At 57.2% G+C, this 19,229-nt stretch overlaps 1 protein-coding gene across 2 annotated transcripts in view; it reads right to left on the bottom strand.

The window, feature by feature from the left end:
* Positions 1-19,229, bottom strand: part of ANKRD11 (ankyrin repeat domain containing 11) — a 136,007-nt gene that overhangs the window by 16,341 nt on the left and 100,437 nt on the right. For both annotated transcript variants that reach the window (XM_075714844.1, XM_075714845.1), the window contains exon 3: positions 15,333-15,471. In XM_075714844.1, the coding sequence (XP_075570959.1) occupies positions 15,333-15,471 (139 nt within the window). The remainder of the gene's footprint in view (positions 1-15,332; positions 15,472-19,229) is intronic.

Raw genomic sequence — 19,229 nt, forward strand, 5'->3', positions numbered from 1 at the left:
AAGCCGGTATTTGCTGCTGGCATGCCACGTGCACAAGAGCGAGACGGAACCCCAGCCTCTCCCTGCACCTCCAGCCTTGCTCCCAGCGACCCACGCAGCAGCCTGCTGCAAGCTGGTGAGAACTGGACCCTGCCGAGCGTTGTGCAACTTGCTGCCTCCCTCCCCGCTGCCCAGCTCGCACACCTAACCTCTGCGAGAAGCCTGACTCTACAGCTTTTCTTAAGTATTTTCCTGGTTTTCTTTACGCAAGTATCGATCCTTTTCCCATGCGAGGAGAGTCAGCAGCCCTGCCTCCACGCTTCTGGTTTGCTTGCTTGTTGACGCTGTCCGGTGGAAGCACAAATCCTGCTGCACGCTCTCCGGTGGGTCTGCAGAGCCGCAGCCACGCCAGAGTCCCACTGCAGGGACAAAGTTTCAAGGTGCCAGTTCAGGAAACAAAAATTAAGTTTCCTTTCACGGAGCCAGCCAAGCAAGAGAGACAGAATATCTATCTGCAGAGCAGCACGGCAATTCCTTGCCAGCAGCCAAGCTGCATCCCTCCTACCAGGCAACTGTCCTAAACCCACAGAGCAGCATAAGGAAGAGACGGTGCGTGCGAGTGGAAAATCCAACTTCGCTCACATCTATTTCTAAGCGCCGATATAGTTTGTTTATAGCCAGGCTAACCGCCGGGCTCCCGCTGCGTGCAGAGGGCAGGTAACGACACTCTTCGCAGTCACAGCTGTAAAAGTTATCAAACGCAGGTGAGTGGCTCCTTGCCCTCACATCGCACGCTCCAGCGCCAGCTCCCATCAAGGCCGGTTCGACGCTGCTCGAGAAAGCTGAGCAGTAAAACACCTCGCTGCATCCCTGGCGTAATGAAAGCACTGCGCACGGACGAGCTGTTCAGAACCTCCCGCATAAACAGAAACTCTGTTCCCAAACCGATCGCGCTTGCTTTTCAAGAGAGCAAATCCTGCCTGCGACTTTGAAGCGCAAAGTAAAAATCTTTTTAATAAAAAGGAGTTTTAACTCGCACAGCCACCAGCCCCCGGGTCCTGCCAGGCTCAGCCCCAGCAGGGACTGGTACTTGCCAGGATGCTGCCAGAAGACACAGAGGAATCGAGGGGGTTATTTATCACAGCCAGCCTGCGAGTCCCTGCTCCCCCCGCAGCGGGACGCCGTGACCCGGAGCACTTTCACGTGGGATGACTACGCTGCCGATACGGTACGCCAAGCCTTCCAGCGAGGTAGCACAGGCAAAGGCTCTCTTCTACTCAAACTTTTGACTCTAAACATCTTATTATTTTGCTGAAGGTATTTTGAGAATCCCAGAAAGCGTTAGAGGGATGAGACCAAGGAGGTTTGCAAACAAGTAAATGCCTGATAACGCTCTCCAAGAAACAGCGCTTCAACTCCCAGCAGCCAGCGAGGGGAAACCCCACCAAGTGACCACCCAGTGCCTGCCCAGTCCCCAGCTCCAGCATCCTGAAACAGAGTCAAAAGCGTGTGGGGAGATGTAGAAGTCCACGAGAATTTGCAACAGATCCCAGAGACGCGAGCTTAACGGACTAGCTGCATCCAGTCTCCTCCCGACCACCATCCCTGGGCCGGGGCAGGGTCTGGCAGCCCGGGGAAAGGCAAATCCTGCAACCTGCAAGCTCTAACCCAGCTCTGCTCATCCAGTTCCACTTGTCATTTTGTCAAATTCCACGCGGGTCGCTGGCACGCAGCCCCCAGCAGGACAGAGCCTGCTTTGCCTCCGCGCAAAGTCCAGCAAGACAGGCAAAACCACCAACGGACGGGTTTAAACTCAATCACCGGACTTTGCACCGAAGCACCAGGTTTCCTCCTTCATTCACCAAACTGCCAGTGGAGTAAAAGTCTCCGGCAGATGAGGGCAGCAGCGCGTGGGGACGTCTCCACTGCTCCAGCTCGATTCGTGCCGCTTGCATCACCCGCACTCCCTCGGCTGACGAGCCAGGCAGCTCTAAAACCCTTTTCCCTAAAACCCTTTTCCCTACAACCCTTTTCCCTAAAACCCTTTTCCCTAAAACCCTTTTTTCCCTGCACCATGCACGAAGGTGCCATCCTCTGCCGCTCTGCCACGGGAAAGGTTTCATCCAGAGCCGATGATTTCCATCGACCCCCTGCACCTGGGATCCTGCACATTTAAGAAATAACAACTCCGTAGCAGGGAACCTCTCCAACCGGGCAGCACGGGCCACCCCCCTTCAAACACAAGCCCTGGAAACACGTCTGCGCACTGAAGGAGAATCCCGGTCTCATTCTCCAAAGTCACGTTTCAGTCACCCTGGCAGCCGTAACAGAGCTAGAAGATGAAATCAGATCACAGGAAAGCAGATAGTTTTTTAATGGCTTAAAATAAAATTAAACTCAACGTGCTTACGGTAAGAAAACAATTTAGCCTGGGCAGCTGCAGGAGCCACGCTGCTGAGCAGCGCGTCCCGCCCGGCACGCTCGCCCCGAGCACAGGGACACGGATCAGCGTACGCAGCGCCGTCCCGCTCCTCGTTAGGCTCCGGGGCTGCTGCTCAAAGCAGGCTTGGTTAAATCCCCTTTGGCCAGGCCTGGCTTCTCCGCACGCCTCGGCTCAGCGGGCAGCTCCTGGCCGCACCCAGCCGTGCCGCAAAGCAAGGCACAAAGATGCCCAAGGGGGTCACGCCTCGGCCAGCAGTGTCTCTGAAGTACAAGCGACGCACAGGGGTTGCACGCGGTAGAGGGCTGCTCCGTGCGGATGGAGCCGCAATTAGAACGGGAACATTTTCATTAATATTACTCGGCTGATGCAGGTTGTCAGCATGAGCCTGTGATTTGCAAAAATTGATTACCAAGTGCAACCGAAACCCCCTAAACTCCTATTAATTCTGCAGTTGCAGAAAATTTCCTCCTCCACAGAACATTTAACATTAAAAAGCATGTGATCAACAAGATAAAAATAAACTGGAAAGCGACTGCCGCGCTCTCGCTCGCTGCGGTGAGGCTGCGAGGGCCGGCGGAGGCAGCCGAGGACTCGGGCTCACGCGTGCTTCCCTGCGGGAAGGCGGCATCGCCCGGCGCTGCGCCGGTCCCTGGCGCTGCAGGATCCCAGCTCGTCCTGCCCGCAGCGCTCGGCTCCGCGGTGCCTCCTGCCCCGCAGCAAAGGGATTTCTCCCGTTTCCCCACGTCTTCCCCAGCGGAAGGCAGCAGAGAAACGCAGTACCATCGCCTTTGCAATTAGATGCTTGTCTGCCGGCTGCTGCAGCGCAGAGGTTAATCCGACTCCTTGAAGCATTCGGAGGGAAGTAGGTCGCCGGCTGCGCTTCCTGCGCCGGTTGCATAAGGAGCGGGGCAGGGCTGGGCTGCGCCCGGCATCCGATGGCTCCCAGCGTCGGCACCCGGGTGCAGGCAGCGTGGCAGCCCCGGGCTCCCTGCGCGGCCAAGCTGGCCGGCCGGCACAGGGCGTGGGCTTTCAAAAACCTGCCTAGGTGAATAAATGCACCGTTAGGCGGGGGTGCTGTGGCTGCGTGTCCCGCGCGCAGCCGGGCCGGGTTCAATGTCCCGGGTTTTGGCCACGGGACGTGCCCGCAGCTCGGCGTGCTGCCCGGCTTCACCTCGCCCAGGCCCAGGCCTTCCCACAACCGGGCCCCAGCTTCCTTGGTGGGCTACGCTGGTGCTAAATTACCGGTCAGAAAGAATTGCCCTGATTACTTCATTATGTGCAAGGGTGAAATGGTGTTTTAATGCATCTTTTGGACCTTCCGTTTGCTGGAAAACAAGACAGACAGCAAGGGTGCTGAAGGGAGGGACCTACCTCCTCCTTCACGGTTGGACTGATGATCTCAGAGCTCCTTTCCAACCTTAATGATCCCTAGTTTTACTTTCATTAAGAAATAATCCAGCCCCCAAGCCAGGAAACATGAAATTATTCCTCTCCCCTTAATTGGTTTAGTGGTGGACTTGGTAGCGTTAGGTTAATGGTTGGGCTGGATGATCTGAAAGGGCTTTTCCAACCTAAACGATTCGATGATGATTCTATGACACTCAGGCAGAAGCGAAGCCCCTAAGAGGGTCTGAGACGTGAGCAGGAAGGACGGAGAAGGAGCTGCTCCCAGCGGATGCGTGCCGTGCTGTGCCGTGCCGTGCCGTGCCGTGCCGCCGGCAGCTCCGTTCCTCAGCAGAAGCACCCGGCAGGGCCCTGCTCGGCCTCGTGTGAGCGAAGCGTGGGGAAGGCTCTGGGTTGGCTTTCCCGGCCGGTCCCGGGCTAACAGACCTGCAAATGCATTTTATTTCAATCTGGAAGACTTTACTCAGAATCCAGTTCTCAGCAGATTTAAAAGGGGCACCTGCACAAAGATCTCCGCTCAACGGCTTCAAGTGCCACTGGTTCCTGCAGGCTGCTCCTCCTCCTCTAATTAAACGCTTTTCTGTAACACACCTTGCAGCAACATGGAGCGACTGAAGAGCAACACTCACAGTGCGTAAATACCTCAGCAAACAGGAATAAAGGTTATTTTACGCTAAAACCCCTTTAGCAAGGCTGTACACGCGCCAGTGCCTGCACAGAAGCACAAAAACCAGAGGTACAAGGGGGTCTGCAGGCAAGGAGCCCCCTCCACCACGGTCATCTCACTGCCCATCACCGGAGACGGTGGCTGGACCGTGCACGCTGATCCCAGCGGGAAGGAAGAACACAGCAACCCAGCGCTGCGCTGCGCGCCCGCCCGGGGATGAGCCACGCCTCCGTTTCGCTATTTTTAAAGCGGCTTGTTTGCTGCTTGCTTCAGCCTTCTGCAAACCTACAGAGCAAAGCTTCAGCCTGGCACTGCCGTGGTTTAATCTGGGGATCCTGCTCGGCTCTTCCCTCACGCTGACGCTAGCAGGAACAGCGTGCACAAGCTTAAAGGGGAAAGCAGGATCTGAGCAGAGCTGCGGCTGTTCCCTGAACACAGCCGGGGAACTGCTGCTCCTTCCTTTCATCACACTAAACCCACGCGGCTCGCAGAAGGCAGAACAGGGGCAGGTTCCCAGGACAAAGGGGTTTGAGCATTAGCCCGCGGGTGGTTCTCGTGCCCAAATTAGTCTCCAGGTCATGCGACGCTCACACTACTGCAACGGGGAGCACAAATCCGGGGCTGCTGGAAGCCCGGCGGCGGCTCCACGGAGGTCCCAGGGCAAGCGCTGCTTCGCACAGAGGCATTCGGCGCTGCTGGGCTGGCTCCGTGTGCCGGGCAGCACCACACGGGCCGAACCGCCGGCCCTGCCCGAAACGGCAGAGAGAAGAGAGGCAGGGAAGGAAAGAGAAAAGGGCGGCGATGGAAAATCTTTCAGAGATTTCTCGAACACGCACTGTGAGATGCTGGCAGGTTGTGGGGACGGGAGCTCCAACCCGGAGCTGCGGCTGAGCAGCACAGCTCTTCGCTCCCCACGAACGCGTCATACCCTGTAATGCAAAAAGCATCCGTTTAAACTGCTCCGACATGACAACACATGCATATAAGGTGGTACCCCGAGGAAAAATACCATTTCCAAATAAGCAGCTCATGCTGAACATCTCAGCGCTGCACGGAGAAACTGACTGCTGGCTCGCCGATGAGTCGGGATTTTCAACAGTTTATTTGCCGAGCAAGCACACAAACAAAAGATCAATAAGAATAAATTAGAACGGCACAGACAGCAACAGAGGCTGCATTGCACCCCCAAGAGACCGCACAAGCCTCTGCTTTCCCCATCCACAGCCTAGCATGCGTAAGAGTGACTCATTTTTACTGCAGGAGTTGCAGGGCGTAAAACATTTTGGAGCACGTCACCTCAACCCAGGGGAAAAGCAGGTTTAACCTGAGCGCGGGCAGCCCGGAGCCCCGGCGTGCGGATGCTTACACATGCTTGCAGGGCACCTGCAGACGTGGACCAGCGCATGAAGGCGACTGATCACGAGTAGAAAGGTTTACAGCAGCACGATACAACCACGTCCCGAGGCTCCGCGAGCACCCCAGAATTTAAGGACGAGCACCCAGGACGGTGCCGAGGGGAAGGCTTCGAGGCGGCAGGGCCGCGGGGAGGACAGCAGCAGCAGGTTAAGCGCAGCAGCGGCGGCGTGAAACGGGAAGCAGCGCAACGGCACGGGCAGAGAAACAAGAGAGGGCAGCAGGGGAGCAGGACGGAAGCCAGGCAAACGCGAGGCTGCGAAGAGCGCGGCGAGAAGGGCAAACAGGGCCGGCACGACTGCGCGGAGACCACCGTAAAGCAGAGGGACGCGGCACTCGGGCCGGAGAGCTGCACCCGAGGGCTGGTGCATGCTTTGCAGCAGGAGTTCATGGATGCGCTGCGGAGCCTGCAGTACGAATGGGCTGGGGGGCAGAGACCCGAGATGATGTCTGGCTCCATCAGCCAAATGAAAGGAGGCACCAAAAAGGAAACCGAGAAGGAAAATGAGAGGAAAAGCTGTAGCAGGGTCTGCTTTGGCAGAACGGCAAGGAAGGCGCCCTAGCCGCTCCCGTACAGCTGTGAGCTGCTTCCTAATCTGAAGGATGGAGAGGGTCCAGAGCCAGCTCATCCTGCCCAGCTAAGCTGAAAGGATGGCGGAGCCGCCGGCTTCGACGGTCAGGAGCAGAGAGAGGTGCCGGCGGGAGGAACAAGCCCGTCCGTAACCACGTCAGGTCACCGTCCTCGCCGCTCAGCCCGGCTCCCGGACAGAGGATCCGCAGGCCCCGACCCCAGTGGTTGCAGTATTTTTAGGAGCGTAATTTGGCTGGAGCGGTTTAACGCGGTGCGACAGCCTGCGATCCAGATACAGGTGTTTTCCCTAGACTTGCAGGACAGCCGACACAGCTGTGCAGAAATGTGTAAATGCACCTTCTCGCCAGAGTGGCCACTGCCGAGAGGAACCGAGAGGCTTATATCAGAAACAACAATCTCCATGTTAAATAATTCCAAGAGAGACCAATTTGCAGGTCCAGACCTTTCATTTCCCATGAAACAGAAAGCCGGAGGAGGGAGGACGGGCGAGGAAGGCTCCGCGCAGCCGCCCGGCCAGCCCTCCCCTCCCGGGGCTGGGGGCAGGACACTCTGCAGACAGCGCCGATAAAAGCTCTTGTATTAAGGAAAAAGCCATCATTGATAGATTTTTGGTTCACAGAGACACAGCACACTGCAACCTCTCACTCTGCATGTTAAGGAGGTGATGCGGGGGGAGGAGGGAGATTTATGGCAGCTCCCGTCATAAAACGACCTGCTTTTCCGCACAGCACTTCCCAGATGGCTGATGCACACGGGGAGTTTCTAAGGGCGATCGGAAGGCTGGTGTTTGCCAGTCTCTCCACACTGTACCGGCATTATGGAGCCCAGCTAGAAACGGAGAAGCTCTGACATTCACTCTCTCCCTGGTTGCTAGGTGAGAACAGTTTCTTGACTATTTTAGTAAAAGGACTGAAATTATACAACCAAAGAAAGACCCAATGCAGCACAGCCCCAGCTGCACACATCAGACCGAAGCCAGCGACAGAAAACACGTACAAATAGCAGTTTCGTACGCAGATGCGTTTTTTAATAAGCCAGCAATTTGCTTCTCACGGATTCCCTCGCCAGCCTCGCAACTTGTGACTGACGAGCCCGTTCCCATGCGATGTCGCTCAAAACACGCGCAGGCATTAGGCAACCCAGCAGCCGGCTCCAGGAGAGGGAGATGGTTTAGGTCATCTGATTCATCAAGCATTTTCTAACCTAGTAATTAGCGTCACGTAACATACTCGGGGGATTAGCACGAAGGAAGCTGCGAAGCAGCAGAAGTTTTAAGCTCCGAGGCCAGCTCCTGCCGACCGGACTCACACGAACCCCGGTCCACCAGCTGGCTACGAGCCCCTGGGCTCGGCCCCGGGCTCCCGGACAGCCCTCCGGGGCCACGAAAGGTCGGTGTGCGCAGATCAGCTCGGAGGGCTGGCTGGGGTTTTGTCTCTCCCTTCTCCCCCAAAAAGCAAAACCCTCCTGTGCCAAGGTGGAGCCTCAGGGTGAGCGCTCATGGGCTCTGCAGAGGGGCAGGGGCACCCACGGCACCTGCAGCGGTAGCTGCTCCGGGGCTACGGCTGCTCGCTAAATAAATACATTACAGGGTCTAAATAAATCGCGGGGATGGCAACCCAAAACCTCAGAAACCTGCTGCCTGGTCGGGAAGGGAGCTCAGGGTGGGGGCAAGGAAGCTGCCAGACAGCCCAAGTCGGAGCGGAGCTGGACGGATGGACGGACGTCGCCCCGGCAGCGCCAGCCCAAGTCGGAGCGGAGCTGGACGGATGGACGCACGTCGCCCCGGCAGCGCCAGCCCACGGCCGGGGGGTCACCAGCAGCCCCTCCGCGGAGCGCGATGGGCAGCCGGGAGGGCTGGCGAGAGAGGGCAAGGGACTGGGGATGCCGGAGGGCTGGGGCCACGGCAGGGCTGGGGCGTGCAGCAGTTCCACCAGCTTCCTATTCCCAGCTTACACCTACTTCATTATTCAAGAACTTCACAGCATGGTATCACTTCTATTTCTTTTTTCAAGCAGGGGACAGGAACAGCTTAGGGACTTCCACATTCCAGCTGCGGGGCCTCCCGGGCTCTCAGGCCACGTTTTCCAGTTTTCCTCCCCATCCGCAGCCACCTCTCCCTGCGCCCCCGAGTTGAGATGACGGTCAAATGCCACGAGACCACAAGAGACGCAGATGATGCCGCTGTTATTTCTGTCGGCACGGGAAGCTGCTGTTCTCCATCTCCAGAACAGGAGCCTCCTCCTGCTCTGGGTCCCCCACCTCCACCGGCCCTGGCGCGCACGGCGTCGGCATCGCCACCGCTGCCCGCCCCGCCACGGCAGCACAGCCTGCCGCGACATTTGGTTCAACTCAAGCAACCGTAGCAACAACAACAACAAAAATATCAAGCGATGCTGAGAAATCCCATGACCCGAAGCCACAATGCTGCTAAACCACATGCCGCTCACCCCTCCCACCCCGGCCGGGGACTGGAAGCGGCAACGCTCGGGTCAGAGGCGGCTCGCCATCGCTGCCGGACCCGAGGGCTCCAGCTTTCAGGTTACGACCCACTGGGTTTAAACGGCGTGCAACCCACCGAAAACCTCCTTCTGCAGCACCTTCAGATGAACGCAACCCCCTCCTGCCTCCTCCTGCTCCCCTTGCCCCCTCCTCGGGGACGCTGCAGGGAGCGCTCAGGTTTGCAAAGCGCTCGGCTCAAGAGCTGCCAGAGACACAAAAGTCTGCGTGACAAAACACCTCAAAATCAGGATTTCTTTTCACACAAGCGAGGTGTTTGGTCGTGGACTAAAGCTGCAGAGGCGAGGGCTGGGCACCCCATCTGCGGCTCTCGCTGACCAAGAGCAGCAGACGTTGCGTAGCTCTCCGTGGCCACGGCAGTGAGCAGGAGCACAGGATGGCTCCAGTGCCTCTGCTTTTAAGAGTACGTTTATTTAAGCCTGGGTATTATTTAGCAATGGCAGGGTTGGGACGTGATCTGGACAAAACGGAGCTTCGCTCTTACATGCACTGATTTTGCCACTAAACAACACACAAAAGCAGTCCTCGAGATTTCGCACAAGCCCGAGGAGCAGCAGTGGAAGTCGAGGGGCTGGAGGCACGAAAAACCAGCAGCAGCCCTGCAAAGGGAAAAAATAAACTCCGGCGTATTCCTCACTTCTGCGAAGTGAATCCTCAGAGGAGACAGGCCTGCACCCAGGGAGGTAACGGGGCACCCAGCGCTGCTGCGGACCTGCCGTTTTGACCCAGCTTTGCTCGTGCCTTTGCAGCTCCCAGGGAGAGCTCTGGGAGGCCAGAATTAACTCGCAGCGCTCGGCGATTTGTATTAAGTCCTAACTCTCCCCAGTGATGACTGAAGGCCTGGAAACCACAGCTCCACCTTGAGCCAAGGGCCCCAAGTGACAGCCTTACATCAAGCTAAAGAAACTGCCGGCGGTACGAGTGGATATAATGAATTTTGCACTCCGGACCGCGCGTTTCGCAGCTGACCTTCGAGCGGCATTACCTGCTCCGGTATGCATGACACAGAGCAGTAAAAAATCCCTCCCGTGCGAAGCTGCCGTCCGCTCGGCAGCCTGCGCGGGAGGCGGGGAGCGCCCGGCCCTGCGCCGGCAGCCTGGTGCGGTTGAGTCAGCCCGTGACTCAGCCGCGGCTCAGCGCCGCGGGCACCAGCGCCGGGAGGAGCGCCGCTGCGCCCCGCGCTGCGCCAGCCGCCCGTGCCCACCTCTCCCGTCACCTCCCCGCAGGTGGCTTCCCAGCAGGACTGTCCCCTTCTCCCCGCCGTCTCTGCAGGACGCTCCTCCGCGTGCTTCTTAATATTACAGTCTTCTAATGTTGTTTTTTTCTAAACGCCTAACCTCCTTCCAGCACAAGCGCACAAACGAGGAGCTGCACGAAGCCTCGCGAGCTGCTGAAATTGCTGGGGAAAAGGCTGGCTTTACTCGTTCGGCGGCTGCCAGGCAGCACGCAGGCTCTCGGCAATGTCTGTGGATGTGGGGAGATGTGGCACGAGTGAAAGGAGAAGGAAGGAGGAGAAGTCTCAGGCAGAGAGGTGCTGCTCCCACAGTGCTGGATCTGTAACATGCACAGTCTGGAGGCTGACAGCTTTACGCAATTTTTTTTTCCCCCTAAAGACAGTTTATTTAGTTAACTCTGAAGAACCCGAGAGCCAGAATTGTTGCTCTAGAAACCATTTTGAAGGAGATAATTTTAAACGATTCATCACTGAACCTACCGTACCCAAACCATACACTTAAAAGCAGCGCTGGCCAGCAGCACCTCCCGCAGCCCGCGCCGAGCCCCTCTCCGTACGGGAACGGACGGAGCGGCACTGGGAGCGCTCGCTCGGGATCGGGGCGCAGTAAAGGCACGCTGCGCTGGAGGCGGCTGCTGCAAATAAAACCAGATCAAGAACGAAATCGCTTCCTCGCTCGCTTTCTGAACACATCAGCACTCTGCCAGCAGCGCCCGCTCCCCGGCCAACTCAAGGAGCGGGCTGCAAGAGCCGGGTTGACGGGGGGGCAGGTGAGCCGCCCCGCTCCGAGCGAAGGACCGCGGCACACCCCAGCCTCACCCCTCCCCTGGGAACACCTGGCTGCAAATGGAAAAGCCGCCCAGCGAGGCACCAGTGCTCAGGGTCAGAGCCATGAGCGCGCGAGGGATGCAGGGTAACGTTTGCAAGCTGCCGGCGAGGGGACGGTGCCACCCGCGCACCGGGGCGGCAGACAGAGGCAGTCACGCACGCGGGCTCTCGCCGGCCGCCCCGGCGCAGGCCGGCACCCCAAGAGCCCGCAGCCTCCACTCGCACCACGGCTTGCAAACACGAGAAGGCTCCGACAAGCAACCGCGCCGCAGCACCCGGCTGCCGCCGAGCAGCTGGCCAGGGTGGGCTTCGGCACCCTTCGACGGCGAGGCAAACCCATCGCGGGCGCTTTCTCGCACCACGTACAGCGTACGTACATCAAAGCTGAGCCAGAGCTATTCGGGGAAAAAAGGCTACGGACACGCTGCGCTAAGGAAGACGAGCCGCTGCAACAAATCAGGACAAGGGTTCATATTATTGTTTAAATTTCAGAGGGGAAAAAATATCCCACTGCAGGCAAAAAGAGCGCGCTCTCAGCTGCCGGCTCCCATGTCCTTACAGCTCAATTCCACGTGGCTGCGGAATGCGCTAGCAAAACTACCCTCAAACAAACAGGACAGCCTGTGCACGGCAGCGCAGGAAGCACAACGGCGTTGTATGTATAAATCACCTAAGGTCGACTCCGCAACCGGCACGGCCAACGCCGATGTTGCAATCCCGCTTCTCACAAGAGCTGAAATCAAAGTTTAGGAACAGAACAAGAAAAAGCAGCCTCCCCCTCCTCCGGGGGCGCGGGCAAGCGGTGTTCCTGCCCAGGCAGCGGGGAGGCGGCGGGGCTGCAGGGTGGGTGCGCTGCAGCCCCTTTGTTCCAGACAAAAGCCCGTCCTCCGGCAGCCGGCGAGCCAGGCACGCTTGAGCGTGCACCGCCAGCCGCGCGTCGGTGGATGAGTGCCGCTCTCGCTACGCGTGCACGGGCTCGGGGGCAGCCCTCCGTCCCCGCATGACGTGGGCAGCTTTTGCGCACCTACAAACACGCCTCCACCTGCTAAATGAAAGCCGGCCTCGAGCCAGGCCACGGAACAGAAGGGCCCGAAACGCCCCAACGGTTGCAACGGGGCGGTGCAAGAGGGGAGCACGGTGCCCGTAAGTCCTTTCCCATCTCAAGCGTCTGATTCTTGGAGTACACGATCTCAGAGAAGAGAAACAGGCTCCTGCTAAGTATCAGCCTGCCTCTCTGCACGTTCATCTGCAGCTCCCTGCTGCTATCTCCTCCCCAGCGGCTGATTCACTTCCTCTCTTCAGTCTCCACCAAACAGGTTGCTAGAGACTCGCCTACACCTTTCCAGCGTTTGTCGAGCCCAGTTTGTCTTTAAATGCGTCCCTGAGCGCAATGACCACCTCCGGCGCTCCGGCTGTCCTCCGTGCAGGCGGGGAGCCGGGCTGCTGCCGCCCCTTGGCTCGACCCCGCTGCTTGCACGCCCGCTTCCCCGGGAAGGACGGGCTCTGAAGGGGAAGGGGAAGACGCGTCGGAAGCCAGAGAGCCCCACGCCTGCTGAAAGCAGAGGGGTAGGGCGGGGGCAATGGGCAGGGGTGCTCCTCTGCACCCTGCAGCAGCCCCGGCCTCTCCCCCCGCAGCACTCTGCTCTCCCTACCCTCCCGCTCTCTTTTTAATTTGGTTTCCTTCTCGCCGCCGCCAGCAGAAACATTTCTAACATCTCTACGGCCAGAGAGAGACCAGAGCCTTGTGAGAAGCAGGTAACTGCTGCTGCGGGGCGTGGAAAGCAAGCTGGGGGAGTCCCACCGTGACATTTTAGCTGTCACGAGGGGCAGCCAGCCCTGAAGCGAGTTTGGGTTTAAATTCTCAACCAAGTATTGAACATGGCAGAAAAACCCTTGGCAAAAAGCAGTGGCTATGGTTCTGGTTAATCAGCTCTGCCGTGCCCCCGCCACCCTCCCTCCAAAGGGGACGCCCCTGAACTTATTCCAGCGAGCTGCTGCGGCACCGCGAGCGCGCCAAAGCGCTCCCCGCGCCGCCGTCCGGAGAGCGAGCGAAGATCGCCAACCCTAATTTATTCATTCAGCGATGCACTCACCCCTCTGCATGCCACGAATGCAAAAACGACACTTCATCCCTGGAAACGGCCATCAGCACGAGCTGTCGTTTAACAAAATGAATTAATGTTTTGAAACTTTCTCTCCGGACAGGTTGTTCATCAACTGAGAAAATTACCGCTCGGCGCACAGAAACCCACGGAAACGCCGGGCCAGCCCCAGGACACGCCACCACGTGTCCTCGCCTGCAAAACAGCCCCCACCGCCGCAGCGGCTGGGTGACCCGGGAGGCTCTCGTGACCTTCGAAAATCCACCCTCCCGGCTTCTGAACCAGAGGAGACCGGCCGACAGCTCACGCGGGCCGACGCGCCGCATCCTGCATCAGACCACCTCACGCGCTCACCGGAGAGTAACAGCGAATACGCCTTTTTTACCATTTTTAAGCACAGTCCCAACTTTTAGTCCATTTTATCTCTTTGCACGATTTACAATCCTTACCTGACCAGAACTACTTCCAAGTGCCGATTTCCTAGAAATGCACGGAAAGGACCCACGCAAACCTCTGCCCATAAAGCCATATTAAGCCCCTTGCAACCAAATAGCATTATTTTCTCCTTGTCAAAGCTTTGCAACAGCTCTTCCCAATTGCTTTACAAAACAAACAGCCCATTCCACGCCCCTGTACCTACGAGGGACCGTGGCGTGCGAGAGCCACGCTGTACCAGCCCCTCTTCTGCCAGATGTGACCTGCCCGGCCGCGACACTGTACCAGCCCCTCTTCTGCCAGATGTGACCTGCCTGGCCATGACACTGTACCAGCCCCTCTTCTGCCAGATGTGACCTGCCTGGCCATGACACTGTACCAGCCACTCTTCTGCCAGATGTGACCTGCCCGGCCGCGACACTGTACCAGCCCCTCTTCTGCCAGATGTGACCTGCCCGGCCGCGACACTGTACCACCCACTCTTCTGCCAGATGTGACCTGCCCGACCGCGACACTGTACCACCCACTCTTCTGCCAGATGTGACCTGCCCGGCCGCGACACTGTACCAGCCCCTCTTCTGCCAGATGTGACCTGCCTGGCCATGACACTGTACCAGCCACTCTTCTGCCAGATGTGACCTGCCTGGCCATGACACTGTACCAGCCCCTCTTCTGCCAGATGTGACCTGCCTGGCCATGACACTGTACCAGCCACTCTTCTGCCAGATGTGACCTGCCCAGCCGCGACACTGTACCACCCACTCTTCTGCCAGATGTGACCTGCCCGGCCGCGACACTGTACCAGCCCCTCTTCTGCCAGATGTGACCTGCCCGACCGCGACACAGCCAGGCTGAAACACCCACAGCAGCGCCGACGCTTCCCAGCAACCAGGCGTGTATTGAGGACGCGTTGCTCAGTCATGCCGCAGCCTCCGAAGCCGCCTTGGCAGTGCCAAGAACAGGGGCAAACAGGTCACCTTGATGTCCTTCTGGTCCTGAGGACCACCCGCACCAGCCCCAAAGAGCCGACCTAAACACCCGAACAGGCCCAGACGGCCACGACACCCAAGTCGCGCCTCCAGCCCATCAGTACGACCTCCGGACAGTTTTACATGCGTTCGACAATGCCTGCGCACACACCAACTGGAAATCATTTTCCAGCTTTGAGATAGTGAAGTGCTGAGAGTTTAAAGCCCCCAAACAAGAAAACATGGCTAGGGGGGTATACATATGTATTTACACAGACACACAGATATACATCAGGTTTACTTTAGGCAGATGCATGCAAGCTCATTATTTTACTGCTTGGTTTTTTTTCTTTTAGAGAGTACTCGGCTTTATTCCCTTATTTTCCAAGTTCTTACTAGCAGGTCCAGCACTGCTTCTCGCCTTGTCTAAGCTGCAGTTCATGAACCGGACCAGTTAGAAACGGAGGAGAACGGACCACCAGCCAAAGGAAGGGGTGCCTCCTCACAGCGCCATCTCTTCGTCCAGCTAAATACACTACTAAGAACGTAAGGGCCTTAATCCACTCAGCTCAAGATGCGTACGCGCGTACCACAGTAGTTATCCTCTTGTCCACATGCCTCTTCCTCCAATTAAAAAATACAGGAAATTTGGTAGAACGCTTCAGTATGGATTGCTCGTGTATTGGACCCTGTGTGCTGCCCACCGCTCCAACACTCACGTTTCGAGGGCGGAATATGTCAGTTCTGTACCTGTATCCGAGTCTTTTTGATCTCCATTTGTTCCAACAGTGAAAGGCAACTTCCGCTTGGTTGCACGCTCTTTCACCTCTTTGCCGCCATCGCTCCGGTCCAACTTTGGAGTCTTGGTTAGAGAAACTTTATCTTTATCCTAGAAAGAGAAGAGACTAGATTAACAAGAGCCGTCCCCAGACTGTGCCCACCAAACCCCGCGACGTCCTGCACCAGCCTCACGCAGCAACTTGCCCTCTCCTTTCTACTGTGGGTTTCCAGCATCAGGGTTTAGGATCTTGCAGAAAGGAGCCTCCACCAAGCTAAAATGCTAAAATATCACTAGAGAAGAGTGAGGCCAACCAAGGCTGCTGCGTGGTGCGAAACCTGCAACCGATTCACCCGAAATCCGGAGCCAACGCCTTGTGTGCGGCTGGGGATGCGCCCGGCGGCGAGCACAGGGGGAAAAGGCAGGCTGGGGTGGGGAACCCAAGGGTTTCCAAACGCAACCGTCCCTGGCGTTTGGGAAGGGTTTCCCAATCCTGAGCCAAAGTGGGATGCAGGGGAGCGCACACAGCATGCGCTGGGGGACACAAAAACCGGCGTTAAAGCCCTTGGTTCAACGTGGAGAGCTGAGGGCTTCTCCTCGGGGCCTGCGGCATTTCTAGCACAAGAATACAGCATTACTACTTGAGCTTATGTGATAACGTGTTATTCTGGAGACTGTTCTGGCAGCCGGTAAGTCTGCCAACATCACCGGCCCTTTGCAGGAGCAGCACCGCAGCCAAATGCGCTTAGAAGGTTTGCACTGCACCGTCAGCCTAATGATTTGTACCAGGAAGGCCAGTGCAGCTCTGCCCGTGTCCACCGGCAGCAGCCGCCAGCCGAGCGCAAGCAGCTCGATCTGCTCCCAGCAATGCCTGCGCTCCCGCCATTGCCTCCATCGCAGGGCGAAGGGTCCAGCAGCAACGCCCAGCAGCGAAGCCGCCGTTCCAGCAGCACCAGCCCCAGCAAAGCTCGCTCTCCCCCAGATCTGTGTTTTGGGGTTGATCAACTTTAAGCCCCAACTATGCGCAAACACCAGCCCAGGCGTTCCCAGTGGTCGGACGTTTAAGCCGTCCCTCTCTCACACAAGTTTCTACTGGGATTTTAAGAGGAGAAGCCACCTTGAGAACGAACCTACCGATACTGCGTACAAGCACGGAAAGCGGTGCAGATGCTGGCTGAGCATTTCACTGCTCTCTCGGAGGGGCAGACCCATGCCTGCTTCGTGCCAGTCTCGTTTATGCGGGTTGGCTTGGATTTTAACGTGCAGCAAGGTGAAGCAGGCGATGCTGGGGACTGCTTGGTACGAGCAGCAGGAAGAAATTTTGAAGAAACAGCCCGAGCAAGGCCAAGTTACCAAGGACCGAGACAGGCAAGATTTTTCACGTGAACAGCAAGAGCTGGTACATAACTCAAACTTCAGGAGTTTAGTATGCTGAGAATACATACAGACTGAAGTCATGCACTTGCGTTTTTTGTATTTGAGACACAGTATTATTTTAGGCAAGGGCTTCTGGTTTGAACACTCTGCCACTGCTCTAAAAACAAGGCCAGAACGAGCAGCTTGTGATAGATCTGATTTCAACAACCTCGCAAAACCCAGACCCTAAGCTTTAGACAGAAGGTCAGATTAAAGAAAAGAATCTCAATACATTAAATCATGCAAGACCATCGCTGGAAACTCAAGACAAGCAAATCTAACAGAAATTCCCTTGTTTAGAGAAGCCCAGTCATGCTGCCTGCATCAGACTCAGCACCCTGGCAGGTGGCTCCTGTGCCAGCAGTCACAAGACCGCGTCGTCACTGCGCACGCTGCTCCTTCCTCTTTCCGAGTTTCTGTCTGGCAACCAGACCTCACCCGCAGATTAACGAGAAACCGTTTACTCGGACCAAGGGGTTCGGTTTGCACGTCCCCTTGGCGACGGGCAGCGCGACAGCCCCGCGGCTGCACGCCCGATGCTCGGCCCCTCTCACCCAGTGCAATGTTGAGGCTTGGAAAAACGGGTTGGGGAATCCCTTTTTTTGGTAAAGCAAACTACACAAACCTATCTGACAGCAGTTTTTGTGGTTGCAGGGAGCCAAGGCACGTTCGGCCGCGGGCACGCAGGACTTCACGTTCGGAGCCCAAAGAAGGGCAGCGGGGCCCGAGAGCAGCCGCCGAGAGCCCTTCCTTGGCGCAGGAGTCAGCGGAGCGACGGGACCAAGTCACAACAGCCAAAATAAACACCCCGGCGTTTCATTTAAACACTCCGGATTTAAATGCTTTTGTCTTATTTTTTCTGACGTGAGCAAAAAATAGTTTGCAGTAACAAATGATGCCACTTCTATTGCCAGCTGCTGTTCTGAGCAGCTCGCGGGCGTAAGTCAGGCCAGGGACCATCTCCCAGGACCGTCTTGGTGCAAGCAGATAGGTTGGTCTGCCCTTTCCCTCCCCGGTTTACCACAAACTCGAACAGCAACGCCACGCTCAAACCCCGCTAACGCTGCATCAGCGCCGAGTGTCCGAGAGGCCGCGCCGACGCGGGGTAAAGCACCGTCTTCCCCGGGCAGAACAACCGCAGAGACGCGGCCCCAGCGTTCCCCTCAAAAACTTCACCTGCACTTCAAGACAACAATCAGCCCAACAATTTCTACCCTTAAAAGCCAGGGCCTGGCACAAGAGCATAAAACCAGAGAGGACCACGCGCACGTCTCTCCCTCTGCTGCCCACGCCTACGGGCACGCCTGCGCGCGTGGCATCCCAGCCGCTCCATCGTCGGGAGCCACGGGATCGGGCGCGGTGAAACCCGGCACTTCCTCCTGCTCTGAAAGCGCGTTTGCACCTCTCACGCCCAGCACCCGCGGCTCAGGTTTGCCGGCACCGAGTGGGGGCAGCCCTCGGTAAGACAGGTACTTCTAGAAGACTCCGAGGTGGATCAGTCATAGCTGACGCTTCCAAAATGACACTTCCCTGCATCAGCGCCGCGCTGGCTGTCCGTACCGCAACTTCCTCGCCCAGACGCTTCGAGCAGGCTGTTCCACCCAGCAGTTCACTACTAGGACACTTTGCCTGCTCTCGCAGCAGCCGGGCAGGATGCGGCTGAGCCCCCGGCACCCCGCGGTGGGATTTCCTGCGCTCCCAGCATTTCTTCCAGACACCAGTTTCACGTTGAGAGCTCCAACAAGAGGTCAATTGTGCTCAACGCAAAAAAAATTACAATTTTTTTTTTCATTGTTTGTTACCTTAAAACAGATTTCAGCTGGAGCAAACCCATCATGTCATGTCCTCTGCTGCCCAAAAAGTGCTCTGTCCCACAGGCCACCCAGCTCCGGGCATCAGCTGGCAGCACCACTGCTCTCGCACCCCACTTAAAAGCAAACGACGATCAGTGGCAGCTCGTTTAAAACGTACCTTCTCTAAAATGCCCTTAATCTTTGGACTTGGCTGCTGTGGTGAGAAAGCCCGAACCTGCAGGTGCAGGGGGGCTGCGGTGCCTGCAAGCCAGGCCGATCGCCTGCCGTATTCATGCCGTGCGGGATCTCTGCACGCTCAGGAGTAAGAAAAAGCACAGGACAGGTAAAATTGCGACTTACTCTACAAAGTTACTGCACTGTTGTTAAAAGCTCTGTGTTGGAGCAGAGACAAAGAGAGGAATTAGGCAAAAAACCTTCCCAGACAAGACGGTGAGCCCAGCGTGGAAACGGCTGCATGGATCCCAGCGTCGGGCACGCTCGGGCAACGCTTCGTTTGCATTCGCCCTAACGAACGGGAGCTGCTGATCCAGTAAGTTCGGCAAAATTAAATACCGAGGAACGAAGGAAGTGGCAAAGCAGTCCCTGCTTTGAAGATTAATTTGTACAGTAGCACAATGATAACCTTTTATATTAATTGGA

This window comes from Pelecanus crispus, chromosome 8, assembly GCF_030463565.1.
Source record: "Pelecanus crispus isolate bPelCri1 chromosome 8, bPelCri1.pri, whole genome shotgun sequence".
NCBI classification, from domain to species: Eukaryota; Metazoa; Chordata; class Aves; order Pelecaniformes; family Pelecanidae; genus Pelecanus; species Pelecanus crispus.